Source organism: Fonsecaea multimorphosa, assembly GCF_000836435.1.
Source record: "Fonsecaea multimorphosa CBS 102226 unplaced genomic scaffold supercont1.15, whole genome shotgun sequence".
Classification (NCBI taxonomy): domain Eukaryota; kingdom Fungi; phylum Ascomycota; class Eurotiomycetes; order Chaetothyriales; family Herpotrichiellaceae; genus Fonsecaea; species Fonsecaea multimorphosa.
This window is the reverse complement of record NW_015971649.1, coordinates 179,075-199,841: the sequence shown is the minus strand read 5'-3', so window position 1 is coordinate 199,841 and position 20,767 is coordinate 179,075. Positions and strand designations below refer to the sequence as shown.

General features: G+C 53.6%; 9 protein-coding genes across 9 annotated transcripts; 2 read left to right on the top strand and 7 right to left on the bottom strand.

The window, feature by feature from the left end:
- Positions 1 to 95: 95 nt before the first annotated feature.
- Z520_07442 (uncharacterized protein) lies at positions 96 to 1,778 on the bottom strand (the record flags this gene model as incomplete). The annotated part of the gene is made up of 1 exon (XM_016777940.1): positions 96 to 1,778. The coding sequence occupies one exon, from the start codon at positions 1,776 to 1,778 to the stop codon at positions 96 to 98; it is 1,683 nt and encodes a 560-aa protein (XP_016630846.1).
- A 386-nt stretch (positions 1,779 to 2,164) lies between these two features.
- On the bottom strand, positions 2,165 to 4,117 carry Z520_07441 (uncharacterized protein; the record flags this gene model as incomplete). The annotated part of the gene is made up of 2 exons (XM_016777939.1): positions 2,165 to 3,478; positions 3,521 to 4,117. The coding sequence occupies 2 exons, from the start codon at positions 4,115 to 4,117 to the stop codon at positions 2,165 to 2,167; spliced, it is 1,911 nt and encodes a 636-aa protein (XP_016630845.1).
- Positions 4,118 to 4,915: 798 nt separating this feature from the next.
- Positions 4,916 to 6,730, bottom strand: Z520_07440 (uncharacterized protein; the record flags this gene model as incomplete). Its single annotated transcript, XM_016777938.1, has 1 exon — positions 4,916 to 6,730. The coding sequence occupies one exon, from the start codon at positions 6,728 to 6,730 to the stop codon at positions 4,916 to 4,918; it is 1,815 nt and encodes a 604-aa protein (XP_016630844.1).
- A 1,202-nt stretch (positions 6,731 to 7,932) lies between these two features.
- On the top strand, positions 7,933 to 9,222 carry Z520_07439 (uncharacterized protein; the record flags this gene model as incomplete). Its single annotated transcript, XM_016777937.1, has 2 exons — positions 7,933 to 8,082; positions 8,149 to 9,222. 2 exons carry the CDS (start codon positions 7,933 to 7,935, stop codon positions 9,220 to 9,222), a joined length of 1,224 nt encoding a protein of 407 aa, XP_016630843.1.
- A 960-nt stretch (positions 9,223 to 10,182) lies between these two features.
- Positions 10,183 to 10,491, bottom strand: Z520_07438 (uncharacterized protein; the record flags this gene model as incomplete). Its single annotated transcript, XM_016777936.1, has 1 exon — positions 10,183 to 10,491. The coding sequence occupies one exon, from the start codon at positions 10,489 to 10,491 to the stop codon at positions 10,183 to 10,185; it is 309 nt and encodes a 102-aa protein (XP_016630842.1).
- Positions 10,492 to 12,176: 1,685 nt separating this feature from the next.
- On the top strand, positions 12,177 to 13,251 carry Z520_07437 (uncharacterized protein; the record flags this gene model as incomplete). Its single annotated transcript, XM_016777935.1, has 3 exons — positions 12,177 to 12,489; positions 12,555 to 12,798; positions 12,861 to 13,251. The coding sequence occupies 3 exons, from the start codon at positions 12,177 to 12,179 to the stop codon at positions 13,249 to 13,251; spliced, it is 948 nt and encodes a 315-aa protein (XP_016630841.1).
- A 409-nt stretch (positions 13,252 to 13,660) lies between these two features.
- Positions 13,661 to 14,872, bottom strand: Z520_07436 (uncharacterized protein; the record flags this gene model as incomplete). The annotated part of the gene is made up of 2 exons (XM_016777934.1): positions 13,661 to 13,896; positions 14,068 to 14,872. 2 exons carry the CDS (start codon positions 14,870 to 14,872, stop codon positions 13,661 to 13,663), a joined length of 1,041 nt encoding a protein of 346 aa, XP_016630840.1.
- A 1,195-nt stretch (positions 14,873 to 16,067) lies between these two features.
- Positions 16,068 to 18,133, bottom strand: Z520_07435 (uncharacterized protein; the record flags this gene model as incomplete). Its single annotated transcript, XM_016777933.1, has 7 exons — positions 16,068 to 16,179; positions 16,294 to 16,708; positions 16,773 to 16,911; positions 16,969 to 17,073; positions 17,201 to 17,817; positions 17,882 to 17,980; positions 18,040 to 18,133. The coding sequence occupies 7 exons, from the start codon at positions 18,131 to 18,133 to the stop codon at positions 16,068 to 16,070; spliced, it is 1,581 nt and encodes a 526-aa protein (XP_016630839.1).
- An 859-nt stretch (positions 18,134 to 18,992) lies between these two features.
- Z520_07434 (uncharacterized protein) lies at positions 18,993 to 20,581 on the bottom strand (the record flags this gene model as incomplete). The annotated part of the gene is made up of 2 exons (XM_016777932.1): positions 18,993 to 20,140; positions 20,200 to 20,581. The coding sequence occupies 2 exons, from the start codon at positions 20,579 to 20,581 to the stop codon at positions 18,993 to 18,995; spliced, it is 1,530 nt and encodes a 509-aa protein (XP_016630838.1).
- Between the last annotated feature and the right edge of the window lie 186 nt (positions 20,582 to 20,767).

Sequence of the window (20,767 nt, the reverse complement as noted above, 5' to 3'; positions counted from 1 at the left end):
TAGCTGCACGTGTGCACTAGACAACTTTCGGAGGTTATCAATACCTACCTACCTAGCGAGCTAGTTAGGTAGGCTCGCTAGGTACCTAGCCAGCCTCACCAGCCGCCCTCTTGCTGGTCCTCCATCAATCTGGTCTCTGTCCCATAGCCGTGCAGCCCTCCATCCAGGACCCATTGCTCGTTGTCCTCATTGTCGTCCTGTACCCTCCTCCACACACTCTTCCTTTCCGTCTCGCGACCCTTTCCTTTGTCTGTATCGCTCCCCTCTGGTGCTTTCCAGACTGGCCGTATGAGTTTCCCACTTGCAAGCAGTGGGTTATTGCTGAAGGCCCCTTTCCGACCAGTCTCACTCAAAGACAGGTGTTGATCTTCAGCTCCATCGCCTTCAGTTTCGGAGCCAGCATGGTTCTCTTTCTCCTGTGCCGGAGCAGGTGCTTTCTCCCGCTCATACGTCTTCACCAGTTTCCCGTTTTTGATGCTCATGCTCATGACTGTCTTTTGCTTCTCCCACTCCGGTCGGTTCGCTTCTTCGAGTTCTCGAAGGTATTTTTGCTGCTTTTTGAGCGCAGCAGCTCGCTGAACAGGGGTCATCCATTGCGTAGTCCCGGGCGTAAGAGTCGCGTCGTAATCAGCAGCCTCATCGTGGACGCGGGTTCGTTGAGCATTCTCTCTCTGAAATGCCAACAGTTTATCTCGGTGCGCTCGTGCCCGCGCTGCGGCAGAGGAAGCTTCATCGCCTGAGCCACTCTCCGGTGTTGCTGCGCCGAAAATGGGTGTGCCTCGACCTGACACGGATTGTCCGGCATTATGGACAGCCATGCGTTCAATCCCTCGCTCTTCCTTCAGCGCCTTGATCATAGCATTTACCTGGTCTTTTGTTAATATCGGTGAGTCACAGAACGAGCAAGGCTGGAGTCCCTCGAGGGCACAGATGATTTTGCCACAATTCAGACAGTTGGGCGCGGTCGTAAAAAGTGGATGTATGGAAGCATTGCAAGGACATTTTCTCCTCTGTGTTGACAGGGTTGGATTTGTAGACAGCTCCAGCGCTGCGATTGCGGCAGTGAGGTCCGCAACGCTCGACGTGGTCGTCGTAGCACCACCCCTATGGGGCGTAGAAGTGCCAGACTGTGGTTGGGAGTGACTGGCGTGCGCGGGCTTCTTAGATTGTTTTGACCGAACATTGGCAAATCCAAAATCCGATATCAGATTCCCGGACGCTGATGGGGGGAGTTTCTGAGGATTCCTCCCGGGTGACGTGTCCCGAGAGGCGGCAGAGGAACCAGGACTCCGCCCACCCGCCGTATATCGGGGCAGTTGAAGAGCATCAGGTGTCGAGGACATGGGCGGAGCATTTCGGTCTCTCGAGACGGGTCGATTATTATGACCAGCGCCGAAATCCGGATCGCTGTCGTACTGTTTTGTGTATCCGCCTACGACATCCCCGTATCCCTCTGGACGACGTACCGGGCCTGCAGCATGGAGGGGCGGCTTCACTTTCTTGAGGCCCTTCTTCTGTGATTTGGGCACTCCAGATGCCTCCGCCCAGCCGCCGCCGCCGCCTGAGGATTGTGAAGCGTTGCCTCCTCGACGTGCATTGAACGACGAAATGAACTCCAGCGCCTGTGGAGAGTCGCCGAGCAGGTTCTTCAGGTGTTCAGCGGCCGAGTCTTTGGAGAGGGTTGATGAGTAGGCAACCACCTCCCTGAGCGAGTCATCATCGAGAGGCAACAAGCGGCCAAGGCGTGGGAGCGCCCATGATTGCAACTCGCTGCTCATGCTATATCGATATCAGCGGGCAAAGGTTCCTGGTATCCGTGAGTCGAAATCGCTTTCTCGATCCCACGGGAAACTTGTATGGGAATTGATGCGGAGTGGTAATGGTCTCGACTGAAGAATTGCTGGCGGGTGAGGTCGGCAGTTGAGTCACGAGTGTCACTATGGAAAAGGCTGTCAGAATCTCCAACCGCAGATTTTTGACCACGGCGCACTCAGCCTTTGCTTCACGACTAATACCTATCGCTAAGGTCACAATCATCAAAAGGCAAATCTATTTCAAATCACCGTCAATCCCTGACGGTTCCATTTTGTCAATGCTACCAGGACGATGCAAAGCTCAATTGTACAGGTGCCTTCCTCCTCTCGGTCTGTTTGCTGTATGAGATCTACAAGGCTTGGTCTGCATTATGAGCCACCAACGCAATCAGCGCTGCGCCCAAGCCGCTGCCGTCCTTCGCAAGCCCGATTCTTATCCGCTTCTCATCCTCGCCGATGCCTTCAATCTCCCTGAAAGCCTCCCGGATGTACTCCTCGAAGCCCGGATAATACTCTACCAAGCTTCCATCCACGCCCACGTCGACCATCTCATCCTCTTGTAGTTTGTTCGTCGAGAGGATGACTCCAGCAAGAGCAACGGCGCTCAGTCTTGCCGCACGTTTCCCAATGGCGTGCACAAGCATCTTGACGGCAACACAGTCCTCGGTTGAGGCGGCTTCTACCTTCAACTCCTTTTCCAGTGTCTGCTTGGTGATACGCAGGCGGTCCGAGTGGTCCTCCTCAACAATGGAGAGAAACGAGGTGTCAATCCCCCATATCTTAAATAGGGGACTATCGTCAGCCACGGTTGTCGTACTTCTAATATCGTTGTCGTGTGACGATGCGTCTTTGAACAAGGCGACACCCGCATCGGGGTGCTGGTAGAGACTAAGCAGAGCTCGCCGCAGAATTTCGCCCAAGAACATTCCCGACACGCGTTTCTCAAACATCTGGATGCCAGGGTTTACTGACTCGCGGTCCAAGTCCACGTCGTACTGAGTATTAGGGAGGACTGACAGGGCATTGTCGAAACTGCCCCATTCTGTGTTAATGACCATCAAACCGGTAGACGAGTCATAATTTGCAACACCGCCCTCTGCTTCGTCTATGGCCTTCATCTTCTTCACCCTGTCGAGCTTTTCGACATAGGCGCCGTTCGTCCCGGTGCCGAAGATGGCGCCGATCAACGTACTTGTCTTACCCGGCGAAGTGTACGACCTGGCCATCAGAGTGCCCACAGTATCGTTCACGAGAGCTGCCACTCTCACTGGTAGGTTCAATGCGTCAATCTCCTTCTGCAGCAGCCCACAAACGTCTTGTCCTAGAGCTTCATCGATGTTGAAGCCTTTTGTCCATCGCATTAATTTACCCTTGTTGATGCCCACCTGATTGACAGGAAAGCTGAAAGTGAAACCCAGATCGAAAAATTCGACCTCGCCAGGTTTGTTTTGATGCGACTCAAAATGGTCCATGTGATGTGCTTTGAGGAAAGACTCGATCTGTTTGGCAAGGAAGGAGAAGAGTTCGTGGGCGGTCTTTGCTTCCATCAGAGCCCGGGGGACAGCGACTTTGGACTGCTGCAACGAGAAGGACTGGTTGCCATGCAGCGTGATAGAGCATACTCGGAAGTTGGTACCGCCTAGGTCCACGGCCAGATAAACACCCTATTGCTGTTAGCCGAATCGCAATGTGGTTTCCCTTCCTACCTTTTCAGTGCCATTGGGGACCGACGTGACGTAGGTTGGGATTTGACTGATCGAGGTCCCCTGCTTCTCCAGGCCCTCTTCCATCTCCCGAATGAACTCTTTTACGCCTTTATTGACATCTTCTGAGGTGTACTCAAATTGTGCAACCATGCGCTTGGCCTCTGCTTCCAGCGCCATATTGGTCATCGCGTGTGTAACGGGCAAGTCTGATGTGAAGGGAGACTTGGGTCTGCACTGGGTGCCCGGTTCCAGTAAATCAAAGTACGCCTCTTGACGGTAGACGCTGTCACCAAACGGACTGAAAGGACTTGACGTCGGCTGCAGAGTAACAGGAGCAGGTGCAGATGCAGTAGAAGGAGTAGGAGCCCAAAGGCGCGGCTGGACGTCCCTGGAGGTGAAGAACTGGGCGAGCAGAAGGACAAGGAGGATCAGGCCGGAGACAGAGTAAAGGAGAGGGACGCGTGAATTGGACAGGAGTTTGGCTCGCGCTCTGAATTGTTGAGTACCAGGGATCCAACTAAGACCCTTCTGCCATAAGGTCGGCTGCTGGGCTTCTTCCTGAGCAGAATGAGGAGGAGCCAGCTTTGCTGGTGGCATAAATGCCAGGAACGAAGACAGGTGAGGGGCACGGAGTAACAGCGCGAAAAAGCTTCCAATTCTCAGCGAGGGGCAGAGCCAGTAGGAGGCTTAGAGATGAGGAGGTAAGCCAGGCAACGTAGCGTAGCATATGCAGATTCTGGTGTGGTTCATTCCCAAAGCCTGGTGATGGGATGGATGGAAAGCTGCTGGGCGCAAGGAGGCATGACGGCCGATGATGTCGTGGAAAATTTTAGCGGGCACTAGCAGGGGCACTGTTGCCAGCCGGGGCCCCTTTGCCGACCTTGGGAGCATGGCATTCTAGGGGTGGGGCGCCCCGGGCCACTCCTAATGGCTCGTTGGCGGGCGCAATGACGCTGCTTGAAGCCCCGAACTGCAAAAGGCACGGGCACAGGTCGCTCGTTAGGTGGCCTAGGGTTGCAAACTTCTTGGGGTTCATCCACCCCGAATGAAACCAGTGGACGTAGGATGTGATCATGTCACATCTGATCGTTCTCATACATTAAGAGTATAAACTATGTACAGCTTGGAGAACATTTTCTGTTGGTCATTACTGTTAGTACATCCAGCACGCCGAGTGCCTTTCCCAGAACCGCCACTTTTTGATGCTTCCCTTCTCGAGGTGTAGCATTTTTGTGCCCATGCCATGATGCAAAAAGCCGTACTCAGATATCACTGAGACGGTCTCTCCAGACCAGAAAAACGCCCCAAATCCCTCCAAGTCTTGTTTGTGCCGTGACTTTGGCGTTTCCCTCGTCCTAAACGCCTAAAAAGTGCATGGTCCGCTGAACCTTCGTTTCAAAACAGCATGTCGCTGGAGTCATCGTTGCTGGCCTCTCTGTCCATCATGTCGTAGTCGTCCAACGTCTTTCTCCTCTTGACTTCAATTGTTCTTTGTTCTAGCTTGCCAACATCCAGTGCGGGTGCTTCGGGGCCATTGTGCCGCCCTCCCCAAGTAAAGCGTTTGATGAGACTTGACTTTCGTTTGGGGTCGGCACCTGAGCGCCCAACATATGTCGAAGATGACGAGGATCGTGTTGGAGTGAAGTAGGACCGTCTTTCTGAGTTTGGAGTCATGGGTGAGTGGGCTTTGTCTCGAGGAGATGGTCGGCTGTCCATAGCGTCTTGTAGCATGGGGTCTTCGTTGCTCCCAGAGCTGCTGTCGCTAGGATCGAGGTCCCATCTTGAACTGAACAGCTTCATATCTGGATCTGTGGCATACAATGTCTTCATGTCGGTGACGTCTTCCTCCCCTCGAGGGGCCACGCTTGCACGTCGTTTCCACATGTGCCACAACAAATGGTCGTTTCCAAGTACCTCCGCCAAGGAGCCGTTCGATTGTTCCACGGATTGGCTTGTTGACATGGGTGTTGTCCTGCCACCAACAAGATCCTCCTGGTTGGAGTCGTATTGTAGGTCCAGATACTCTCGGACCCGACCGTCGTCGCTGAAGGAAAGAGGAGATGAGCAGAAGTCGGCTAGTTGAGGCTTTGTATAGTGGTCACGACAGTCTTCGAGGGGCAATTCGCTTGCATCACTCGTGTCTGACCACCAGCCGAGGCCGGGCCTCTCATATAAGCTGTCCCTTTGCCATGGGCCGTTTTGGTGGTCCACTTCGTGATTCCCATGGCGTTGCTGCCTCAGCGGATGCATGCGGATGACATTCTGAGTAAGCCAGCTTGGTCCGCCAATGGCGCTCGGCTGCCTGATTATGCGTCCTTCATTCATAGGTTCTTCGCCGCCCAGGAGCATTGATGCATCACTTGTCCCTGACCGGCTATTCGAGTATTTTCTGTTTTCGTGAGGTGGCCTACGGGCAGCCGTCTTGGTTTCAATCGGGCAGTCGTAGGTTTCACCTAGCCTATGCCCACCGCCTGTGAGTTCCACATCATGCAACTGTCTCGTTGCACCATTGACACCCCTTGTTGACACCCGGTCGACGTGGCTCCCACATATATTAGCCTGACCATCGAATTTCAGGCAGAGATCGAAATCTTGATCACCCGAGTCTTGCTCGGACCAGGATCCGCATGCCTCCCTAGCTTCAATCTCTGACTGCCTTGGCAGATGATAGAACAAGTCCAAAATGGAATCAGGTGGTTTGTTGGGAACCCGCAGAGCTTGGAGCTTTCGAGCAGACTCGTGATATCGCAGGTTGTTCATGATAGTGAACCAGAGATCCTTCTGCAGGGTTCCTGCAGAATTTTTTGCCCCGTCACAACTTCCCAACCCCAAGTCAACGGATCCTTCGAACTGCTCTGAAGCGACAGGCTCCGAAAAGCCGAGGAAAGTCTCCAGGCATTTGGAAATTGTCGGAATGAATCTTGCCTGGTCTTCAAACTTTGGGATGTAACTTGGGATGAATATGGTTGGGGCCAGATCGCACAGCCGGATAACGTTCTCGTCAGTCAGGCATTTGACGCCCGCAGATAAGCGCACGGGTTTGGAGCAGATGCTGCCACGAACGCCCGCATCTAGTAAGGCAAAAAGAACGTGTTCATGCAATGACGGTCGCCGCCCATTCGCCTTCTCCGATACAGGCAGTTCATTTGACGAGGAAGCCTTGTCCGCGCAATGTATGGTTGACGTAGGCTGCAGTGGTACACTAGCCATATCATGGGTGCTTGGTATGTTCCAGCCCATATGCTGGCTGCTCAAAAAGTGATCCTGGCGGCAGATGGCTAGACCATTCCTTCGTTCCACTCCAGATGTTGTCTGTTTCTGTCCAGTCAACGGGCTCTCGCCTGTAAAATGCAGATGCATTTGCACCGACTTCAGCTCTACCGGCGGGACCCCAATGGGAAAGAATGAATGGCACTCGAAATCTCTTCGACTCTGGGTTGTGGATTAGTATTAGTGCAGCAGGTCGATAGTGCCATACACAAAGCTTGAAGTCCAAACCCAGGACACCCTCCGTCTCAGGGGTACCGCTGTGGGCGGACCGCATTACAGATGCCTCGTATCCGAGCTGCGCCCACATCTATGTGGATAATGAGCACACCGCAGGAGTTGTGATCGGTTGAGATGAGGCTTACCTCAGCCCCTTCAACAAGATCGGCAATGCTTGCGCTAAAATCATTCAAGACAATCGAACGAACATCCAAATCATCAGCAAAAGAAAAATGAAGGGATAGAAGAAACGATCTTGCTCTAGGAATCCATAGACGATAGAGATGAGCTTGATTGTCAGTAGTCAGAGGAGCGGCTTGAGAAGCGTCTTCACAAGTTACCTTCGTGCTTGTCGTCGTTAGTAAGTAGACATGGGATTTTCGGTGCTCGAAGAGACTTCTCCCCAGCTCAAAGGCCGCCTCACACATCCTGGAGGATCAGCCGGTATGCTCGAACGGAGGAGCACCTGTTTCCCAAGATAATGAAAAGGGAAGATGAAGTTGGGAAAGTTGCGACAGTTGCATCTCGCCGGCATCGGTGATTGTTTTTTCCGACTGCGCATTGGGACCCATGCTCGGGACGTTTAGGATCAACCATGGGCCATGGCAGTCGATCTCAACGCTGTGATGAGAATAATATGAGCACTCAATGCTGGAGTTCGTGACCGACCACCTTCTTATGCGCTGTAAAGCAAATCAGCACTATGTTGCCGCCCAAATGAGTCACTTCTTATAACCGTCCGAGCAGCAACTTGTCATATTGCTACCTCTCTGCCAATGGCTCGACCTTTGGTATTTTGTCTCGCGCGAGCAAGGCTCGCTCCACGAACAGCCCAAAGGGTGGCCCTTGCGAACCATGCTTCGATCCGACCCTTCCACTCTACCCTCCCAGCTCGGACAGATGGAGTCTACAAAGCTCTCACAGAGATGCGGGTTCGAACACCCTGGATCCAAGCACTTCGGGAAAGAAAAGAGGCAGAGAACAACCCTCGGATCGCAGCGGTGGAAACCCCCAAACCAGTCACAACGCCCAAAAAAATGTCGGATAGCTACGTCAGCCTTGTCCTGCCTCTGTCTGTGAGTTTCTTCCCTATGCTGATGGCGTTATCTCTCCTAGCCTACGGTTGACGTGCAATCCTGTAGCAAGACCCATGGCTGCTCGACACCTACGCAAACTATACGGGCCAAATCCGTATCGGGACCTTGCTCATGGACCTGGACGCGATGGCCGGCGTGGTTTCCTACAGACATACCGGGGAAGGAGTAAGCAATGTGACGGCGGCTGTTGACAGGATCACAATCAAGAACCCGATTCGAGAGATTTGTGATTTGGAGCTCAGTGGACAAGTGACATACGCCACCGGAAGAAGCAGTATGGAAGTAACTCTGCAGATCGCGAAGGCTCCAGCCCCTGGCCGGCAAGTTGTAGCAGAGGACGTCTTTATGACCTGCGCTTTCACCATGGTCGCACTGGACCCCACGACCAAAAAACCCGTCAACATCGCCCCCCTGGAAGTCAATACTCCAGCAGAGAAGGCGCTTTTCGCCAAGGGCGAGGAGAACTACAAAGCCAAAAAGACCATGAGATCGGCACATATCTTGACCAAGCCGCCCGATGCAGACGAGTCGGCCCTTATTCACAAAATGTGGACCGACTCTCTTGCGTATGCGGACAGCAAGAACCCAAAGAGACAGCCCTCTAATGTACAGGCCATGTCTAAGACGACCATCCACAGCACTCAGATAATGATGCCACAGTACAGGAACCGTCACCACTTCATGATCTTCGGAGGCTTTTTGCTCAAACAGACGTTTGAACTGGCTTTCACCTGCGCTGCCTCTTTCTCGCATACTCGTCCCCGGTTTTTGAACCTCGATCCTAGTACATTTGAAGAGCCTGTACCCGTTGGTTCAGTGCTCTACGTCTCGGCCGGCGTTTCGTTCACGGAACCTCACCCGGGCGGCGGTACTCGTATTCAAGTAATGGTGCGGACGCACGTCCGGCCTGTTGAACATCAGGATCAAGAAAGGAAGTCCACAGGGACGTTCTTCTATACCTTTTTCTCGCCGGCAGATGTGAGTGTTTTACCGCAGAGTTATTCGGAATTCATGCGTTGGGTGGCCGGAAGGAGACGTGCAGAGAGGCTATCAGCTGAGTTGGACGCTGATCCAAATCTTGTCCTCGGGAGCCTGCATGATGAGAATGTGACGGAATGATATGTTCCATATATCTCTTAGATCATGACTTGGAGATGGCACTGAAAAGGCCGGTCTGAGGTTGGTCGTGGCTTCAACATAGACTTGTCAAATGCGTTGACGACGGAGAAAACGGAGAGCAGAGCTTTGGAAGAACCCCGGCTGAAGTTGGAAAATGGGACAAAGGGCCTTGATAGCTCTCGTGCTCGCCCTTGCTGTTTCGCCTACTAAAAATGGAGGCGAGGAAGGTCAGGAGAAGAGTCTGCCGGGGTTTGAATGTTTGGGTACATTCAAATAGGTTGGCAAGGCAATATTGCCCGTGTGCAGAAATAAATGCAGACCAGAGACTCCTCAGCTGAGGGTTACAATTGGCGGAGACCGGCATTGGTGTCTCGACCTGAGCCACAATAGTGACTGTGTTCTGATGATACGTAGCGGGCGCAAAGAGTGAGAACTTTGGATGACAGGAACAAGCATCTCTGCTGCCATGAGACAACCCCATTCCGCTATTTGTCGAGGCAAGAGCAATGCATGCGTGCCTTGCAAAGCCCTCTACCCCACTAGAAGATACGCCGCAAATTTGGTGACAATCACCTATCCTTGCAAGTGAGTAGCCACCAAGTTGGATTGATACCCGGCTTCATTTGGAGCAAAGTCGGTTGGCATATGCTATATTCGAATAGTGATTTCTCCAGACATGGATCTCCTCGATCGTCCACAGTTGAATACAAGGCGACGGCTGACGGGGCGGTAGAAGTCATCTGCGGTGCCGACTCCAGAAAGCCAGGGAGCACCTGGAGGGAGTTGATGCGATAAAGCCTTTCCCCCGGAATGGGAGTTCTTGAACTGCTGATCTTCGTCACTTTTCCCGGGGGAGGGGAAGGGGGAAGAAGTCCTCTGTGAGAAGACTCGTCGTGATCACGCCGAAGTCGAGGTTGTTCTCAGCTTCATCGACAGGCACTCAGGCTTAGCAAAGTTATTTCAGGAGTTCTTCGATCCATCTCCCTGTTGTTTCTCTCTGGCCCCATGCACACTCTCTTCCCCAAGAACCTTGGCGCTGCCCATGAACAGTGCCCCCACGTAGCCTCCCAAGAATCGCATGTCTTGGGCTTGTACGGCTGTCATCCTCAACAGGTTCTCGGTGTCCGCGAGATGCGCGTTCAACTGCGCCAACTGCGCGTGTAGATGGGCGTACTGCCGGGTTTTGTTGGTGGATGTTGTGTTTGTGGACGCGACGGATGACGGGCGTGGTAGGGATTGTTTTGCGGGAGCGGTGGTGGTTCTGTCCATTTTCTTGCCCTTTCTTTCTCCTCGAGAGCGACAAATCCTGCAAGTAGTGGTCTGAGAAATGCTGGAAGGCGTGACTTGGATTGGAATCACGAATGCTGGGATGAGACTTGGTTTGCAGCATGAGTTCCAAAATGCCTCGACACGCGACGCGGGGTTGCACTTAGCAAGGAAGAATGAGTGCGAGGAAATCCGCTTTGGGATGAGGGTCTTGCCGCCCTGTGCTCCACCCCAGCTTCCAATCTGTAGGACTCGGGGAAGTTCTAGGGCGGCGGAAACTTGAATGCTAGGAGCATACCGAATACTCGTAGTCCTAGATTGGAATGTGTCCTGGCCTTTAAGAATTGTTATAGCTTAGGGCGGCCATTGAGCGGAACTACGAGGCAGTCAATGGGAATTTGATCTCCCAGTCACCCCATACCTACGTCTTCCACCAACCATACCCCTCAGCTTCTTACTGTGTCCTTGGAGCTTCTCATGTGACAAGCGCATAAGATAATCGATTGCAGTCTCATCCCAACAGGGCGGTGAATGGGTCTTCGTCTCAGATTGAATCAATGCTCCTTTTCTATCTTGGCTCTGGATGTCTAAGAAATTCAGGACGTAGATGTTAATACCGAGTCTAGGATAGTTCAGCTGTGGGAACACGAAAGGAAACCTCTGAATGCTTAGTATCTTCTGACTAGAGAGTGGACAGCTCTCGCCCATCTAAAAGCACAGAGGTGCCAAGTTGCCTAGCTGCGAGGCAAATACAGGACAGGGAGGAGCGTCACATCAGCTGCAAAGATTTTGTATTCAGTAACTGTTCCCTGCTTAAGATGACTGACGCAGATCCTACATGAGTAAGTTCCTGTGACACCCTCCAACAAGGTACCGAGAGCACCTGCGGTTTTCATCTGGCTTTGACTGCCAGGTCAAAGCTGTGTGGGCTATGCAGCCTCGTCATCACCGTCGTCTATGTGCCTTTCTCCGGAAACTCCCCAGTTTCTTGATCAGGCTACTCCTTCCTAAGCATTGGCAAGGTTAGGTGAGCCATGTCTACCTTTTTGACCTGATCAATGAGAAACATTGCCTCCTCAGAAGTTCGGATTGGCACCTATGCCCAGATACAGCAATTTCACATGCTCCAGTCGCAGCACTCCATGGCATGGCAGGCAACACGAAGGCAGAGTGACGCCTCAAACTTCCCTGTTGGACAGATTGTACGTTTATACAATATTACTAATTCGATCCTGCAACAAGGCCCTGGAACTATCACCTGAGCTTGGGAGGCTGGAGCAGTCCCGGCAACCGTAGGCCTTGTTTGGCGCATTGGCTCTCCTCCGAATGCGGTAGTTGCTGGCGTGGAAACCAGCTTTCCGGGGCCAAGTTTCGCCCAGCATACTCCAAAAGAACACAGATCTAGAGATCATGTCCGATCTTCGATCCCTTTTATACAGAGCCGGAGGAACTCCTCTGGGCGAAAACTTGCGTGGAGGTGGCGACGGGGGTTGATCAATGATCACTGCCTTACGGATCCCACGGAGCCCGATGATGTCCCAAATTCGACATGCTGCAGGCAATTCCCAGCTCGAACTTCCGAAACTGAAGCTGCGTATGGCTTGGATAGACCATCTTGTTTCCCTTGTGCGCGTTTTCATCTCTATGTCAGACTTTGCCCGATTCCACTGGGGAGATCGTCTATCAAGATGGCCTATTCAGTCCTCTTGCTCGGTGCAACAAGCAGGGTCGGCCGCAAAACATTGAAAGAATTGGCTCTTCACAGACAGCATTTCTCTCGAGTGGCTTTTCTCCTTCCACCGTCTGACTCGGCCTACCAGAAGGAAATCGAGTACGGCCGTACCACACTGGAATGTATTGTGGGAAGCCCTTCCGATTCCAAGTCGTATCAAGGCTTCCAGATAGTCATATCGACTGTCGAAGATGATGTTTGCGCCAAACAAACCGAGTATGCTGAGGCAGCCTTTGCTGGCGGAGTAAAACACCTGTATTCCGCCGAATGTGAGAGTTGCTTTCCCTGCCTCCAAAAAGAGTTGTATCGAGGTCGTTGCTGACTTGGGATCCAGATGGCCCTGACCTCAACCATCCTGCCATTCGAGACGAGCTGTACTTTGTCGGCAAGATCGTCACGCGCAAATACATCGAAGGGAAAATGCAGGCTGACACCTCTCTCGGGTTCACATGCGTCATGACAGGCGCTCTCTCGGATTTCCTTCTCGAATCCAATGTTCTGGGGCTGAGCGAAGATCAAAGATCAGTCGTCTACCTGGGACACCCGGACGCTCGAATCTCAGTGACACATAGCGACGAGTAAGTTTTCCCTCCTCTCCTGCGGACACGGTCAATCGATCTAACCTTTTTGGCTCTCAAAGCGTCGCCAAACTCATCGTCGCGAGTCTTCTTCCGCACCACCTGTCCGACCTCAATCTAAGGAGGTACCTGTGCTTTGCTGCGTCGACAATACCGACCCTCTCCCTCTTCGACGCCATTTCTTACGTCCTACGCCATCCGATAGACGTGACGTATGAGGAGGGTCTCTATGCGTCGTCGTACAAAACTGAGCATTCTGAAAAAGCCATGGTAGGCAACGACGTGCAGCAGAGCTTTCGACGTAGTGTGGGATTTGGCGGATTCGAGCTAAAAGAACAAGACATTGCGCACTGGGGGGGAGAGTTCCGGCATGAGGTCAAGGCGAAGACTTGGGCGCAGGTGGTGCATGAATTCTATACGAGCTCGGACTGGCGATCGGCACTGATCAAATGAGAAGCGGCTCTATTGTCGCAGGTCGAGCACTGCAATGCAGTAGGTTCCTAGTCCGTCGCGTGTCACCGTGAGTTGGGATCCTTCGCCCTCATCCTGACGCCGTTGGGACGACTGAGTCCGCCGTCACAAACCATTCAACTACCCTGAACTTTTCCCTTAGAATCCCGTCATCATCAACTGCAAGCGGACGCAAAAAGGCGAGCAGCATAAGTCAAGATAGCTTGCAGCGTAGACTGATGAGATTTGAACCTGTTACAACATCCCCTTTACTGACAGTCTCAAGCTTCCTATTACTGTCGCCTCTTTTCAAGGAAATGAATCACGTTCTGGTGACCCCTCTGAGCAACCAATCTCTTTGCTATCTGAAACCGCAGCCTGCACGTCGTCCTCGTCCTCGTCCCCAATCCTTTCAGGGCACAAGAATAGCTCGTCCCCTCACCTTGCCCGCGGACAGATCGTCAATGGCCTTCTGGAAGTCCTCCAGCTTGTAGATGGACGTGTGCAGGACCACTTTCCCCTGCGCAGCCAACACCATCAGCTCGGCCAGGTCACAGTACGACCCGACCAAGTTGCCGATGAAGTTGATCTCGGTCGATATGATGTCGATGGTGGGGACGTTGATGTTCTCTCCGTATCCGACAATGTCTGTTTGTTTGGTGTCTTTTCAGCACTCATCATTTCATTGGGGGAAAAGGGGGGGGAGTAGTACGCAGTAGAGTGCCGTAGTTGAAAAGAAGAAGAAAAAAGATCACTGTACAACAGGAAGAGGAGTGACGAGGGGGTGGAAAATGAGCAAGCGGCAATGGGTAAACTTACAGTAGTTCCCTGCTCGACGGAGCATGCGAACACCAGTTGCGGTTGAACCACCCTCGGCGACGAAGTCGATGACTGCTTCTGCGCCTTTCCCACCCGTCAGCGAGAGCACCTCTTTGACGAGACCGTCGTCGCCCTTATCCCCCGCCTGCACGACATGGTCGGCACCCAATTTTTTCGCCAGCGCCAACGCGTCCGCGTTTCTGTCGACCACCACCATCGTGGCGGCGCTAATGGCCTTCATGACCTGAATCCCAATGTGGCCCAGGCCGCCCGCGCCGATGAGGACGACGACGTTGCCGGGCCTGAGCGCCCGCGCGGCCTTCGCGCAGGCGTGGTACGCGGTGAGCCCGGCGTCCGCGAGGGCGGCCACGTCGGCCGGCTCGAGTTTTGGGTCCAGCTTGATGACGCTGCGGGCCGTGGTCTTGAGGAGCTCGGCGTAGCCGCCGTCGGTGTCGATGCCCGGGAATTTCGAGGCGTCGCAGTGCACGTCGTCGCCCGAGCGGCACGCCCGGCACAGCCCGCACGTCGCCAGCGGGTGCAGGATGACCTTGTCGCCGACCTCCAGCCCCGTCACGGCCTCCCCAAGGCTGTGCACCCAGCCCGCGTTCTCGTGCCCGATAGTGTACGGCAACTTGACCCCGGACTTGGCCTCCCATTGGCCCTCGAGGATGTGGATGTCCGTGCGACACACCCCCGCGGCCCCGATCTTCACAATCACGTCCAGCGGCGACGTGATTTGTGGCTCTGGCACGTCCGAGCTCAGCTCGAGCGGTTGGTGGTACCCGACCACGCGCACGGCTTTCATTTTTGCTGAATGAACGAACAAGGAGGGAGAATGGAGTGGGTGAGATGGAGCCAGATAGGATGTAGAGGAGCTTCCGTGTTTTGTAGAAAGACGATATCAAATTCAATATACTGGCTTCTTCGACTCTGTTTATGGGACGGCGTCGGACCAGTAATCAGATCTGTTTGTTGGTGACCGGCAGCGGCAGCCCCTTTCTCAGGTCAGCCTTGCCCCCCTGTGAGAGGGAACTCTGCTCTAACAACTCGGTTGCTTTTTGGTTGCAAAAGGTTTTCGTCTCCAAACCGGATGGAACGGACGGTTAAAATACCATGTCTCTGTCTTTCTCGAAGAGGCCGAAATGTCCGCTTCAGTTCACTTTCTTGTCCCCTTTGCTCCGCGACGCTATGTCTTTCTAGTATATATGGCCTGTCTGAGCAAGTCGACCTACCGACTGCCTAGCTGGCTAACCCCCATAGACTCTCCCATATTTATATCTACGTTAGCAATCCCACTTCCCTCTCCCCCGCCCACAAATTCAGCGAGAGAGACACCCGAACGCGTCATATCTGTCCAGTCACTCAGTCACTCACTCAACGGGGAATGCGGGGCAAATGCCCAACCAGAGCGTAACGCGTGCGTTGCACATCCGGATATCCATCCCCTCCTCCTCCTCCTCCTCCTCCTCCTCCTCCTCCTCCTCCTCGCCACCCTCGCCCGCACATAGTCGTCCATCCTACAGTACTAGCTAGCGCCCACACTTTCGGGGCCCGCACACCCGTTGACGTCGACACTGTCCAACCAGCCCAATGGGATAAGTGTGGACTCTCTTTTTTGGGGAAATGGGAAAAAAAGACGAGGGTCCATACAAAAGTAACAACAATAATAATAAGGGGTTTGCCGAATTGCGAAAATGGAAAGTTTTGCGGGGAAAAGTTGGGCAACGAAACTAATCCAACCACGCCAACCATCCTTTGTTTGGATCGACATTGTCACCTATTTGGAAAGCGGGGATGGAAATTGACTCGGGCACATGGATTTCCTAATCCTCCTCCTTTAGGGACCCAGGGACCCGTCGAGGGTTGTTGTGCAGTCCTGCGCAGGTGAACGGACGGCTATGGTGGTGGCGGTTGAGAGAATCAGACCCATCGGCCGTGTGGAATGCCATCGATATCAACCAACTAACCCGGTTAACTCTTTATGCGCCATCCTATTCTATTCACAGCACGTTCATCTTGTAATTGCCCGCCTCGTCCAACACGTGCTGCGCCCCGTCCCAGGCTTTCCGGACCACCTCGGCGTGCTTGTCACTTCGAACGCGGATGTCACATCTATAACGGACGCCGTCAGCAGGATAACCCCTCTTCATGGATCTGTTCGTCGGAGAGAAGAAGGGGGCGGAAACAGAGTGAAGGTGGGTTAAATGAGGAGATGAAAAAACTGACTTGAAAGGAAGTGGCCTCGCGGCAATCGACTGCGTCAACTCGTCCTGGTCGACGTGGATCTCGCGCCCCTGCGCGTCCTTGGCTTTGGAGATGTCAAATGCCCAGAGTATCCGCGCCATGCTGAGCAGCAGCGTGCCCTCGGCGACGTGGATGCCCGGGCAGATGCGCCGGCCCGCCCCAAACGTCCAGTGGTCGCGGTCGCGGATGTCAGGGGCCAGCGCGGCCTCGCCCATGGACAGACTTGGGTTTTGGCGCGACGGGTCGAAGACGCGCGGGTTCGGGAACAGCGCCGGGTCGTTGTTGGCCGCCCACACGGCCAGCAGGATCGTGGCCCCCTGAGGGATCACGTACCCGTCGATCTCGTCCTGGGCCCGCGCTGCGTGCGGGATCGCGCCCGTCACGGCTGTGGGCATCCCTGTTCGAAAGATATCAGCCTTTCTCACGCAGTGGGATGGATGGATGGGTGTGGGCTTGCATACAGCGGACAACTTCTTTCATGATCTGTCGGATGTACGGCAGATGATCGAGGTCGCTGGGCTCAGGAAGGCAATCGCTCCCCACGACATCGTCCAATTGGGTATGAGCTTGCTTCTGGACCTCGGGGTACAGCATCATTGCCTTGGGAGGTCAAAAGTCAGTATGAGAACGTTGAAACAAAAGAACTCGGTCCTCTACCTTGATGAACCCGGCGAGCTGATTGCTCTGGGTGTCTGTTGCCCCTTCCATGGCGATGCCGGCGATGTATGCGGCCGCATGGTCAGTCAGGATGGCACCTTCTTGCTTCCCCTTCCACGACTCTTGTGCTCGTACGATATCTGACGCGAAGCCTGTCATGTACAGAAAGAACAAGTCAGCTCGGGGTCCCTCATCCTCTGGGAGAAAAACACCCCTTCTTTGATGGGGGCACTTGCGTACTTGGGAGTGAGTTCTCGTAGGCCATTTTCTTCCTGGTATCGTTGAGCAGCTGGTGGAACTGGGCTTTCTCCCGACGAAAGATCTCCTTGGCGTCTCGATACATGGGGTACAAGAACGACGGGAGCCAGCGCACGATGGGCCGCAGCTGAGGGTACCAGTCCAGCAACTGGGATTTGTGGACCATGGTGAAGAAGCCGTGGGCGTTGTGGAGGAGCTCCTTCATGATGGGGTTGTTTGGGTCCGTCACGCGAAACCCGTACGCCATGCTGGTGGCGGCGCTCAGTGTCGTCCTCGTGATCAAACCCTCAAAGGCCTGCGGGCGGTGCAAAAGGTCGAAGCAGAGCTGCTTGGTCTCCAGATCCTGGTAAGGGGTGTATCGTGCGGCCTTTGTGCTGTTGAGGAACTGGTGGTAGAGTTTGCGTTCGACTTTCCACAGGTCGTCGTAGCCGCGCATGATGATCCGCGAGTGCTCGAAGATGTCCTGCATGAAGAGCGAGGGCCGGTCGGCGTAGTTGCCGCTTCGCTTGTCCACGAGTCTCTTGATCATCTCGCCGCTGGCGAGCACGACGACGTCCTGCGTTCCCAGCTTGAGGGAGAAGATCGGTCCATCTGTTGTCATCACCGGTCGTTTAACCATCGCCAAACTCCACATGAGGTCTGTTGTGACACTCACATTCTTGGGCCCATTTCTGGTGTTGCAAGTGTATGTCCTTCTTGGGGATTTGATGTAGATTCCCAATGACAGGGAGCGTCGGCGGTCCTTTTTCACCTCCTGTCAGTGAAATGTATTCGAGGAACCACTATTCCAGGAGAAAGGCCAAGGGGTCATACCTGGAGGCATTTTCGGTCTTCGCATGCCAATGGAGATCACTCGGATGAGCAGGAAGCATAGCGCCGCCAATGCAACGAGAAGACGAACGTCCATAGTGAGAATAGCCGTGAATTCTCTATGTCTCCTGGAGCGCACCAGCTTGGCAGTGAGCACAACCTCTATACTCGAGATAAACGGACGGGGAGCTCGGCCTTTTTTTTGGTCTTCATTTTATATCATGGTACTCAGGGCCGCCTGTGCCCTCGTATCGACCTAACCCGGGATTACCCCAGACCCGAACGAGCTGAGTGAGGAGAAAAGCGTTGTGGTTGGCAATGATTGGCAATGGTAGGGCGTACGTGCTCAATCAGGCTCCCTGCATTTCTCGTATGTAAGTCTGACATGGCGAGGAGATCGGCCGCTCGCTACGCTGGTGACGGCCGTAATCTGAAGCTGTACGTTCGGGAAGAATGGCGGTCGTCGCCTTGGGATATTTCTTTGGACGTTTACTAGGATGCATCTCAGAGATGTATCAGGCCTGACGGCTTTCACTGGGGGGAAATAGAATATCTAGGGGATCTAGGGGTCTTGGTCAAGTGTTAACAAAGCCCAGGCTCAAGGATCCGGACTTCAGCTCCCCCTTCGGCTCCTCCCTTTTGATCCATCGCCTTGCCACCCTGACTCTGACGATCGCATTGAGTCTTATGAGTCTGTGGGTTTGGGACGGGCACACTGCATGCAGCCTTACAGGGCAAGATGAGATGCAAGTGTTATGTCAACCCTATCTCGCACCCTTTCGACGGATCAATGTCGACGGCCTATTTCCTAACCTGTTCTAGACTCTAAATTCGCCTCGTATTAACAAATACTCTATTGTTATACCTCTTTCAGCCTTTATCCCAAATTAAACCTGACTCTCTGTCAGCGCTGTCTAATATCCTTGTATCCAAATCGCCTCCGAGCTTGGCTCTGCTTATGCTTTGGCGTAAATGTCGCTATCAAAGTCCAACTTATCCATCTTGTCCCTGCTCTCGGCGTCCTTGCTCACCCACACACTGACGCTCGTGCCAGGACACATGAACTCACCAAAACCGTCTTCTCCTATCCTCACTTCATCCTGCTGCCACCCGAGCACATCAGTCCAGACTTCCCCCGCGTGCTCCTTGCCCACGAACATCCTCTTTGTACCTGGGTCGGCGTTCGACATGACGCAGGCAAGGCCAGATTTCCTGTCTTCGGTACCTCTGCGCACGAATCCGAGGCAGTTCGGATCCTCGTCGAAGTAGTCGTCCTGGTCGCCGTATGCAAAAAGCTTCCTCGCGAGCACGAGGTGAGGCAACTTCCCACCACACGCAGGTGGCTCGGCCTGCTTTCCCTTCATACCGTAGAGGTCACCATAGAAGACGCACGGGTAGCCTTCCCTCCTCAACAGGATCAGAGCGTAGGCGATCGGCTTGAAGAAACCTTCAATAGGTGTCTCGACCGTTTGCCCTGGCTGCGTGTCGTGATTCATCACCACCGTCACCGCACTTTCAGGTTTGGCCTGTACGAGGCTGTTGTCAAACACTTTTCGGAGGTCTCCCTTCTCTGTCTTGGAAATTTGTGAGAAGGAATATACCAGTGGCGAGTCATACAAGCTGAAGCGGTGGTTCATATTGTTCAGCCACTCGAGCATTTCCTGTCTGTCGCCGCTCCAGTACTCTCCGACCAGGAACAACTGGTCCTTTCCAAACTTTTCCTCCAGATGTTTCACCAGGTCGTTGGTGAAACGCTCAGAGAAATGCTGGCAGGCGTCGAAGCGGAACCCTTTCAGCTTGAGTTCGTTGACCACCCACTCGCTCCAGTGGATTACATCCTTCGCGACTTCTGGATGGCTGTAGTCGAGATCGGCAAACATGAGGAAGTCGGCATTGCCCGCTTCGTCGCCCACGGAATGGGACCAATGCTTGTTCTCGCCGAGGATGCGGAAAATACCGGTTTTTTCGGTAGCTGCGTCGTAATCGGTTCCTGAAAAGTGCTCCCAGTGATACTTTTGCGCAGAGTATTTGTCGCCACGGCCGGGGAAGTCGAAGCCCAGCCACGCCTCGATCTCAAACGGCTCTCCAATCTCCTTGTTCCGATCTGAGAATCCAATCAGTCAAATAACTTGAAACATTGCGAACATTCGAAGTTGAACTTACCACTCTGATCCACCTCGACGACCCTGCACTTCTCTTTCCTGTCCGCGCCAGCTTTGTGGTTTAGCACCGCATCGAAGTACAGTCCAATCCCGAGCTCCTTTGCTTTGTTGCTCAACTGATCTAAATCCTCTCTGGGCCCCCATTTGGTAGATTTGGAGCCTTTTTGTTCAAACTCGCCAACGTCGTACAGGTCGTAAATGTCATAGCCATTGGCCTGCTCACCACCCTGACCTTTGCACGCAGGCGGGAGCCAGACGTTGTCTATTCCAATGTTCTTCAGGTCTTGGAGTGCATTTTGCAACCGAACCCAATGTTTCTGATCGGCAGGGACGTTCCATTCGAAACCCTGCAACATGCAGTAATTCTCGGGCGTGGGTCCCATTTCGAAAAGCAAAGCAGAAGAAATGTCCGTCAAGGAAATATAGCCGTGCACTCTATAAGATCCAGTTGGATATGAAAGGCAAACGAAGTAAATGAGAAGGAGCGGCGAGGATAAGTCAGTCAACGAGAAAAGAGCAAGTCTACAAATGACATCAAATTATGCCCAGGCCGACCTTTAGGACCAGAA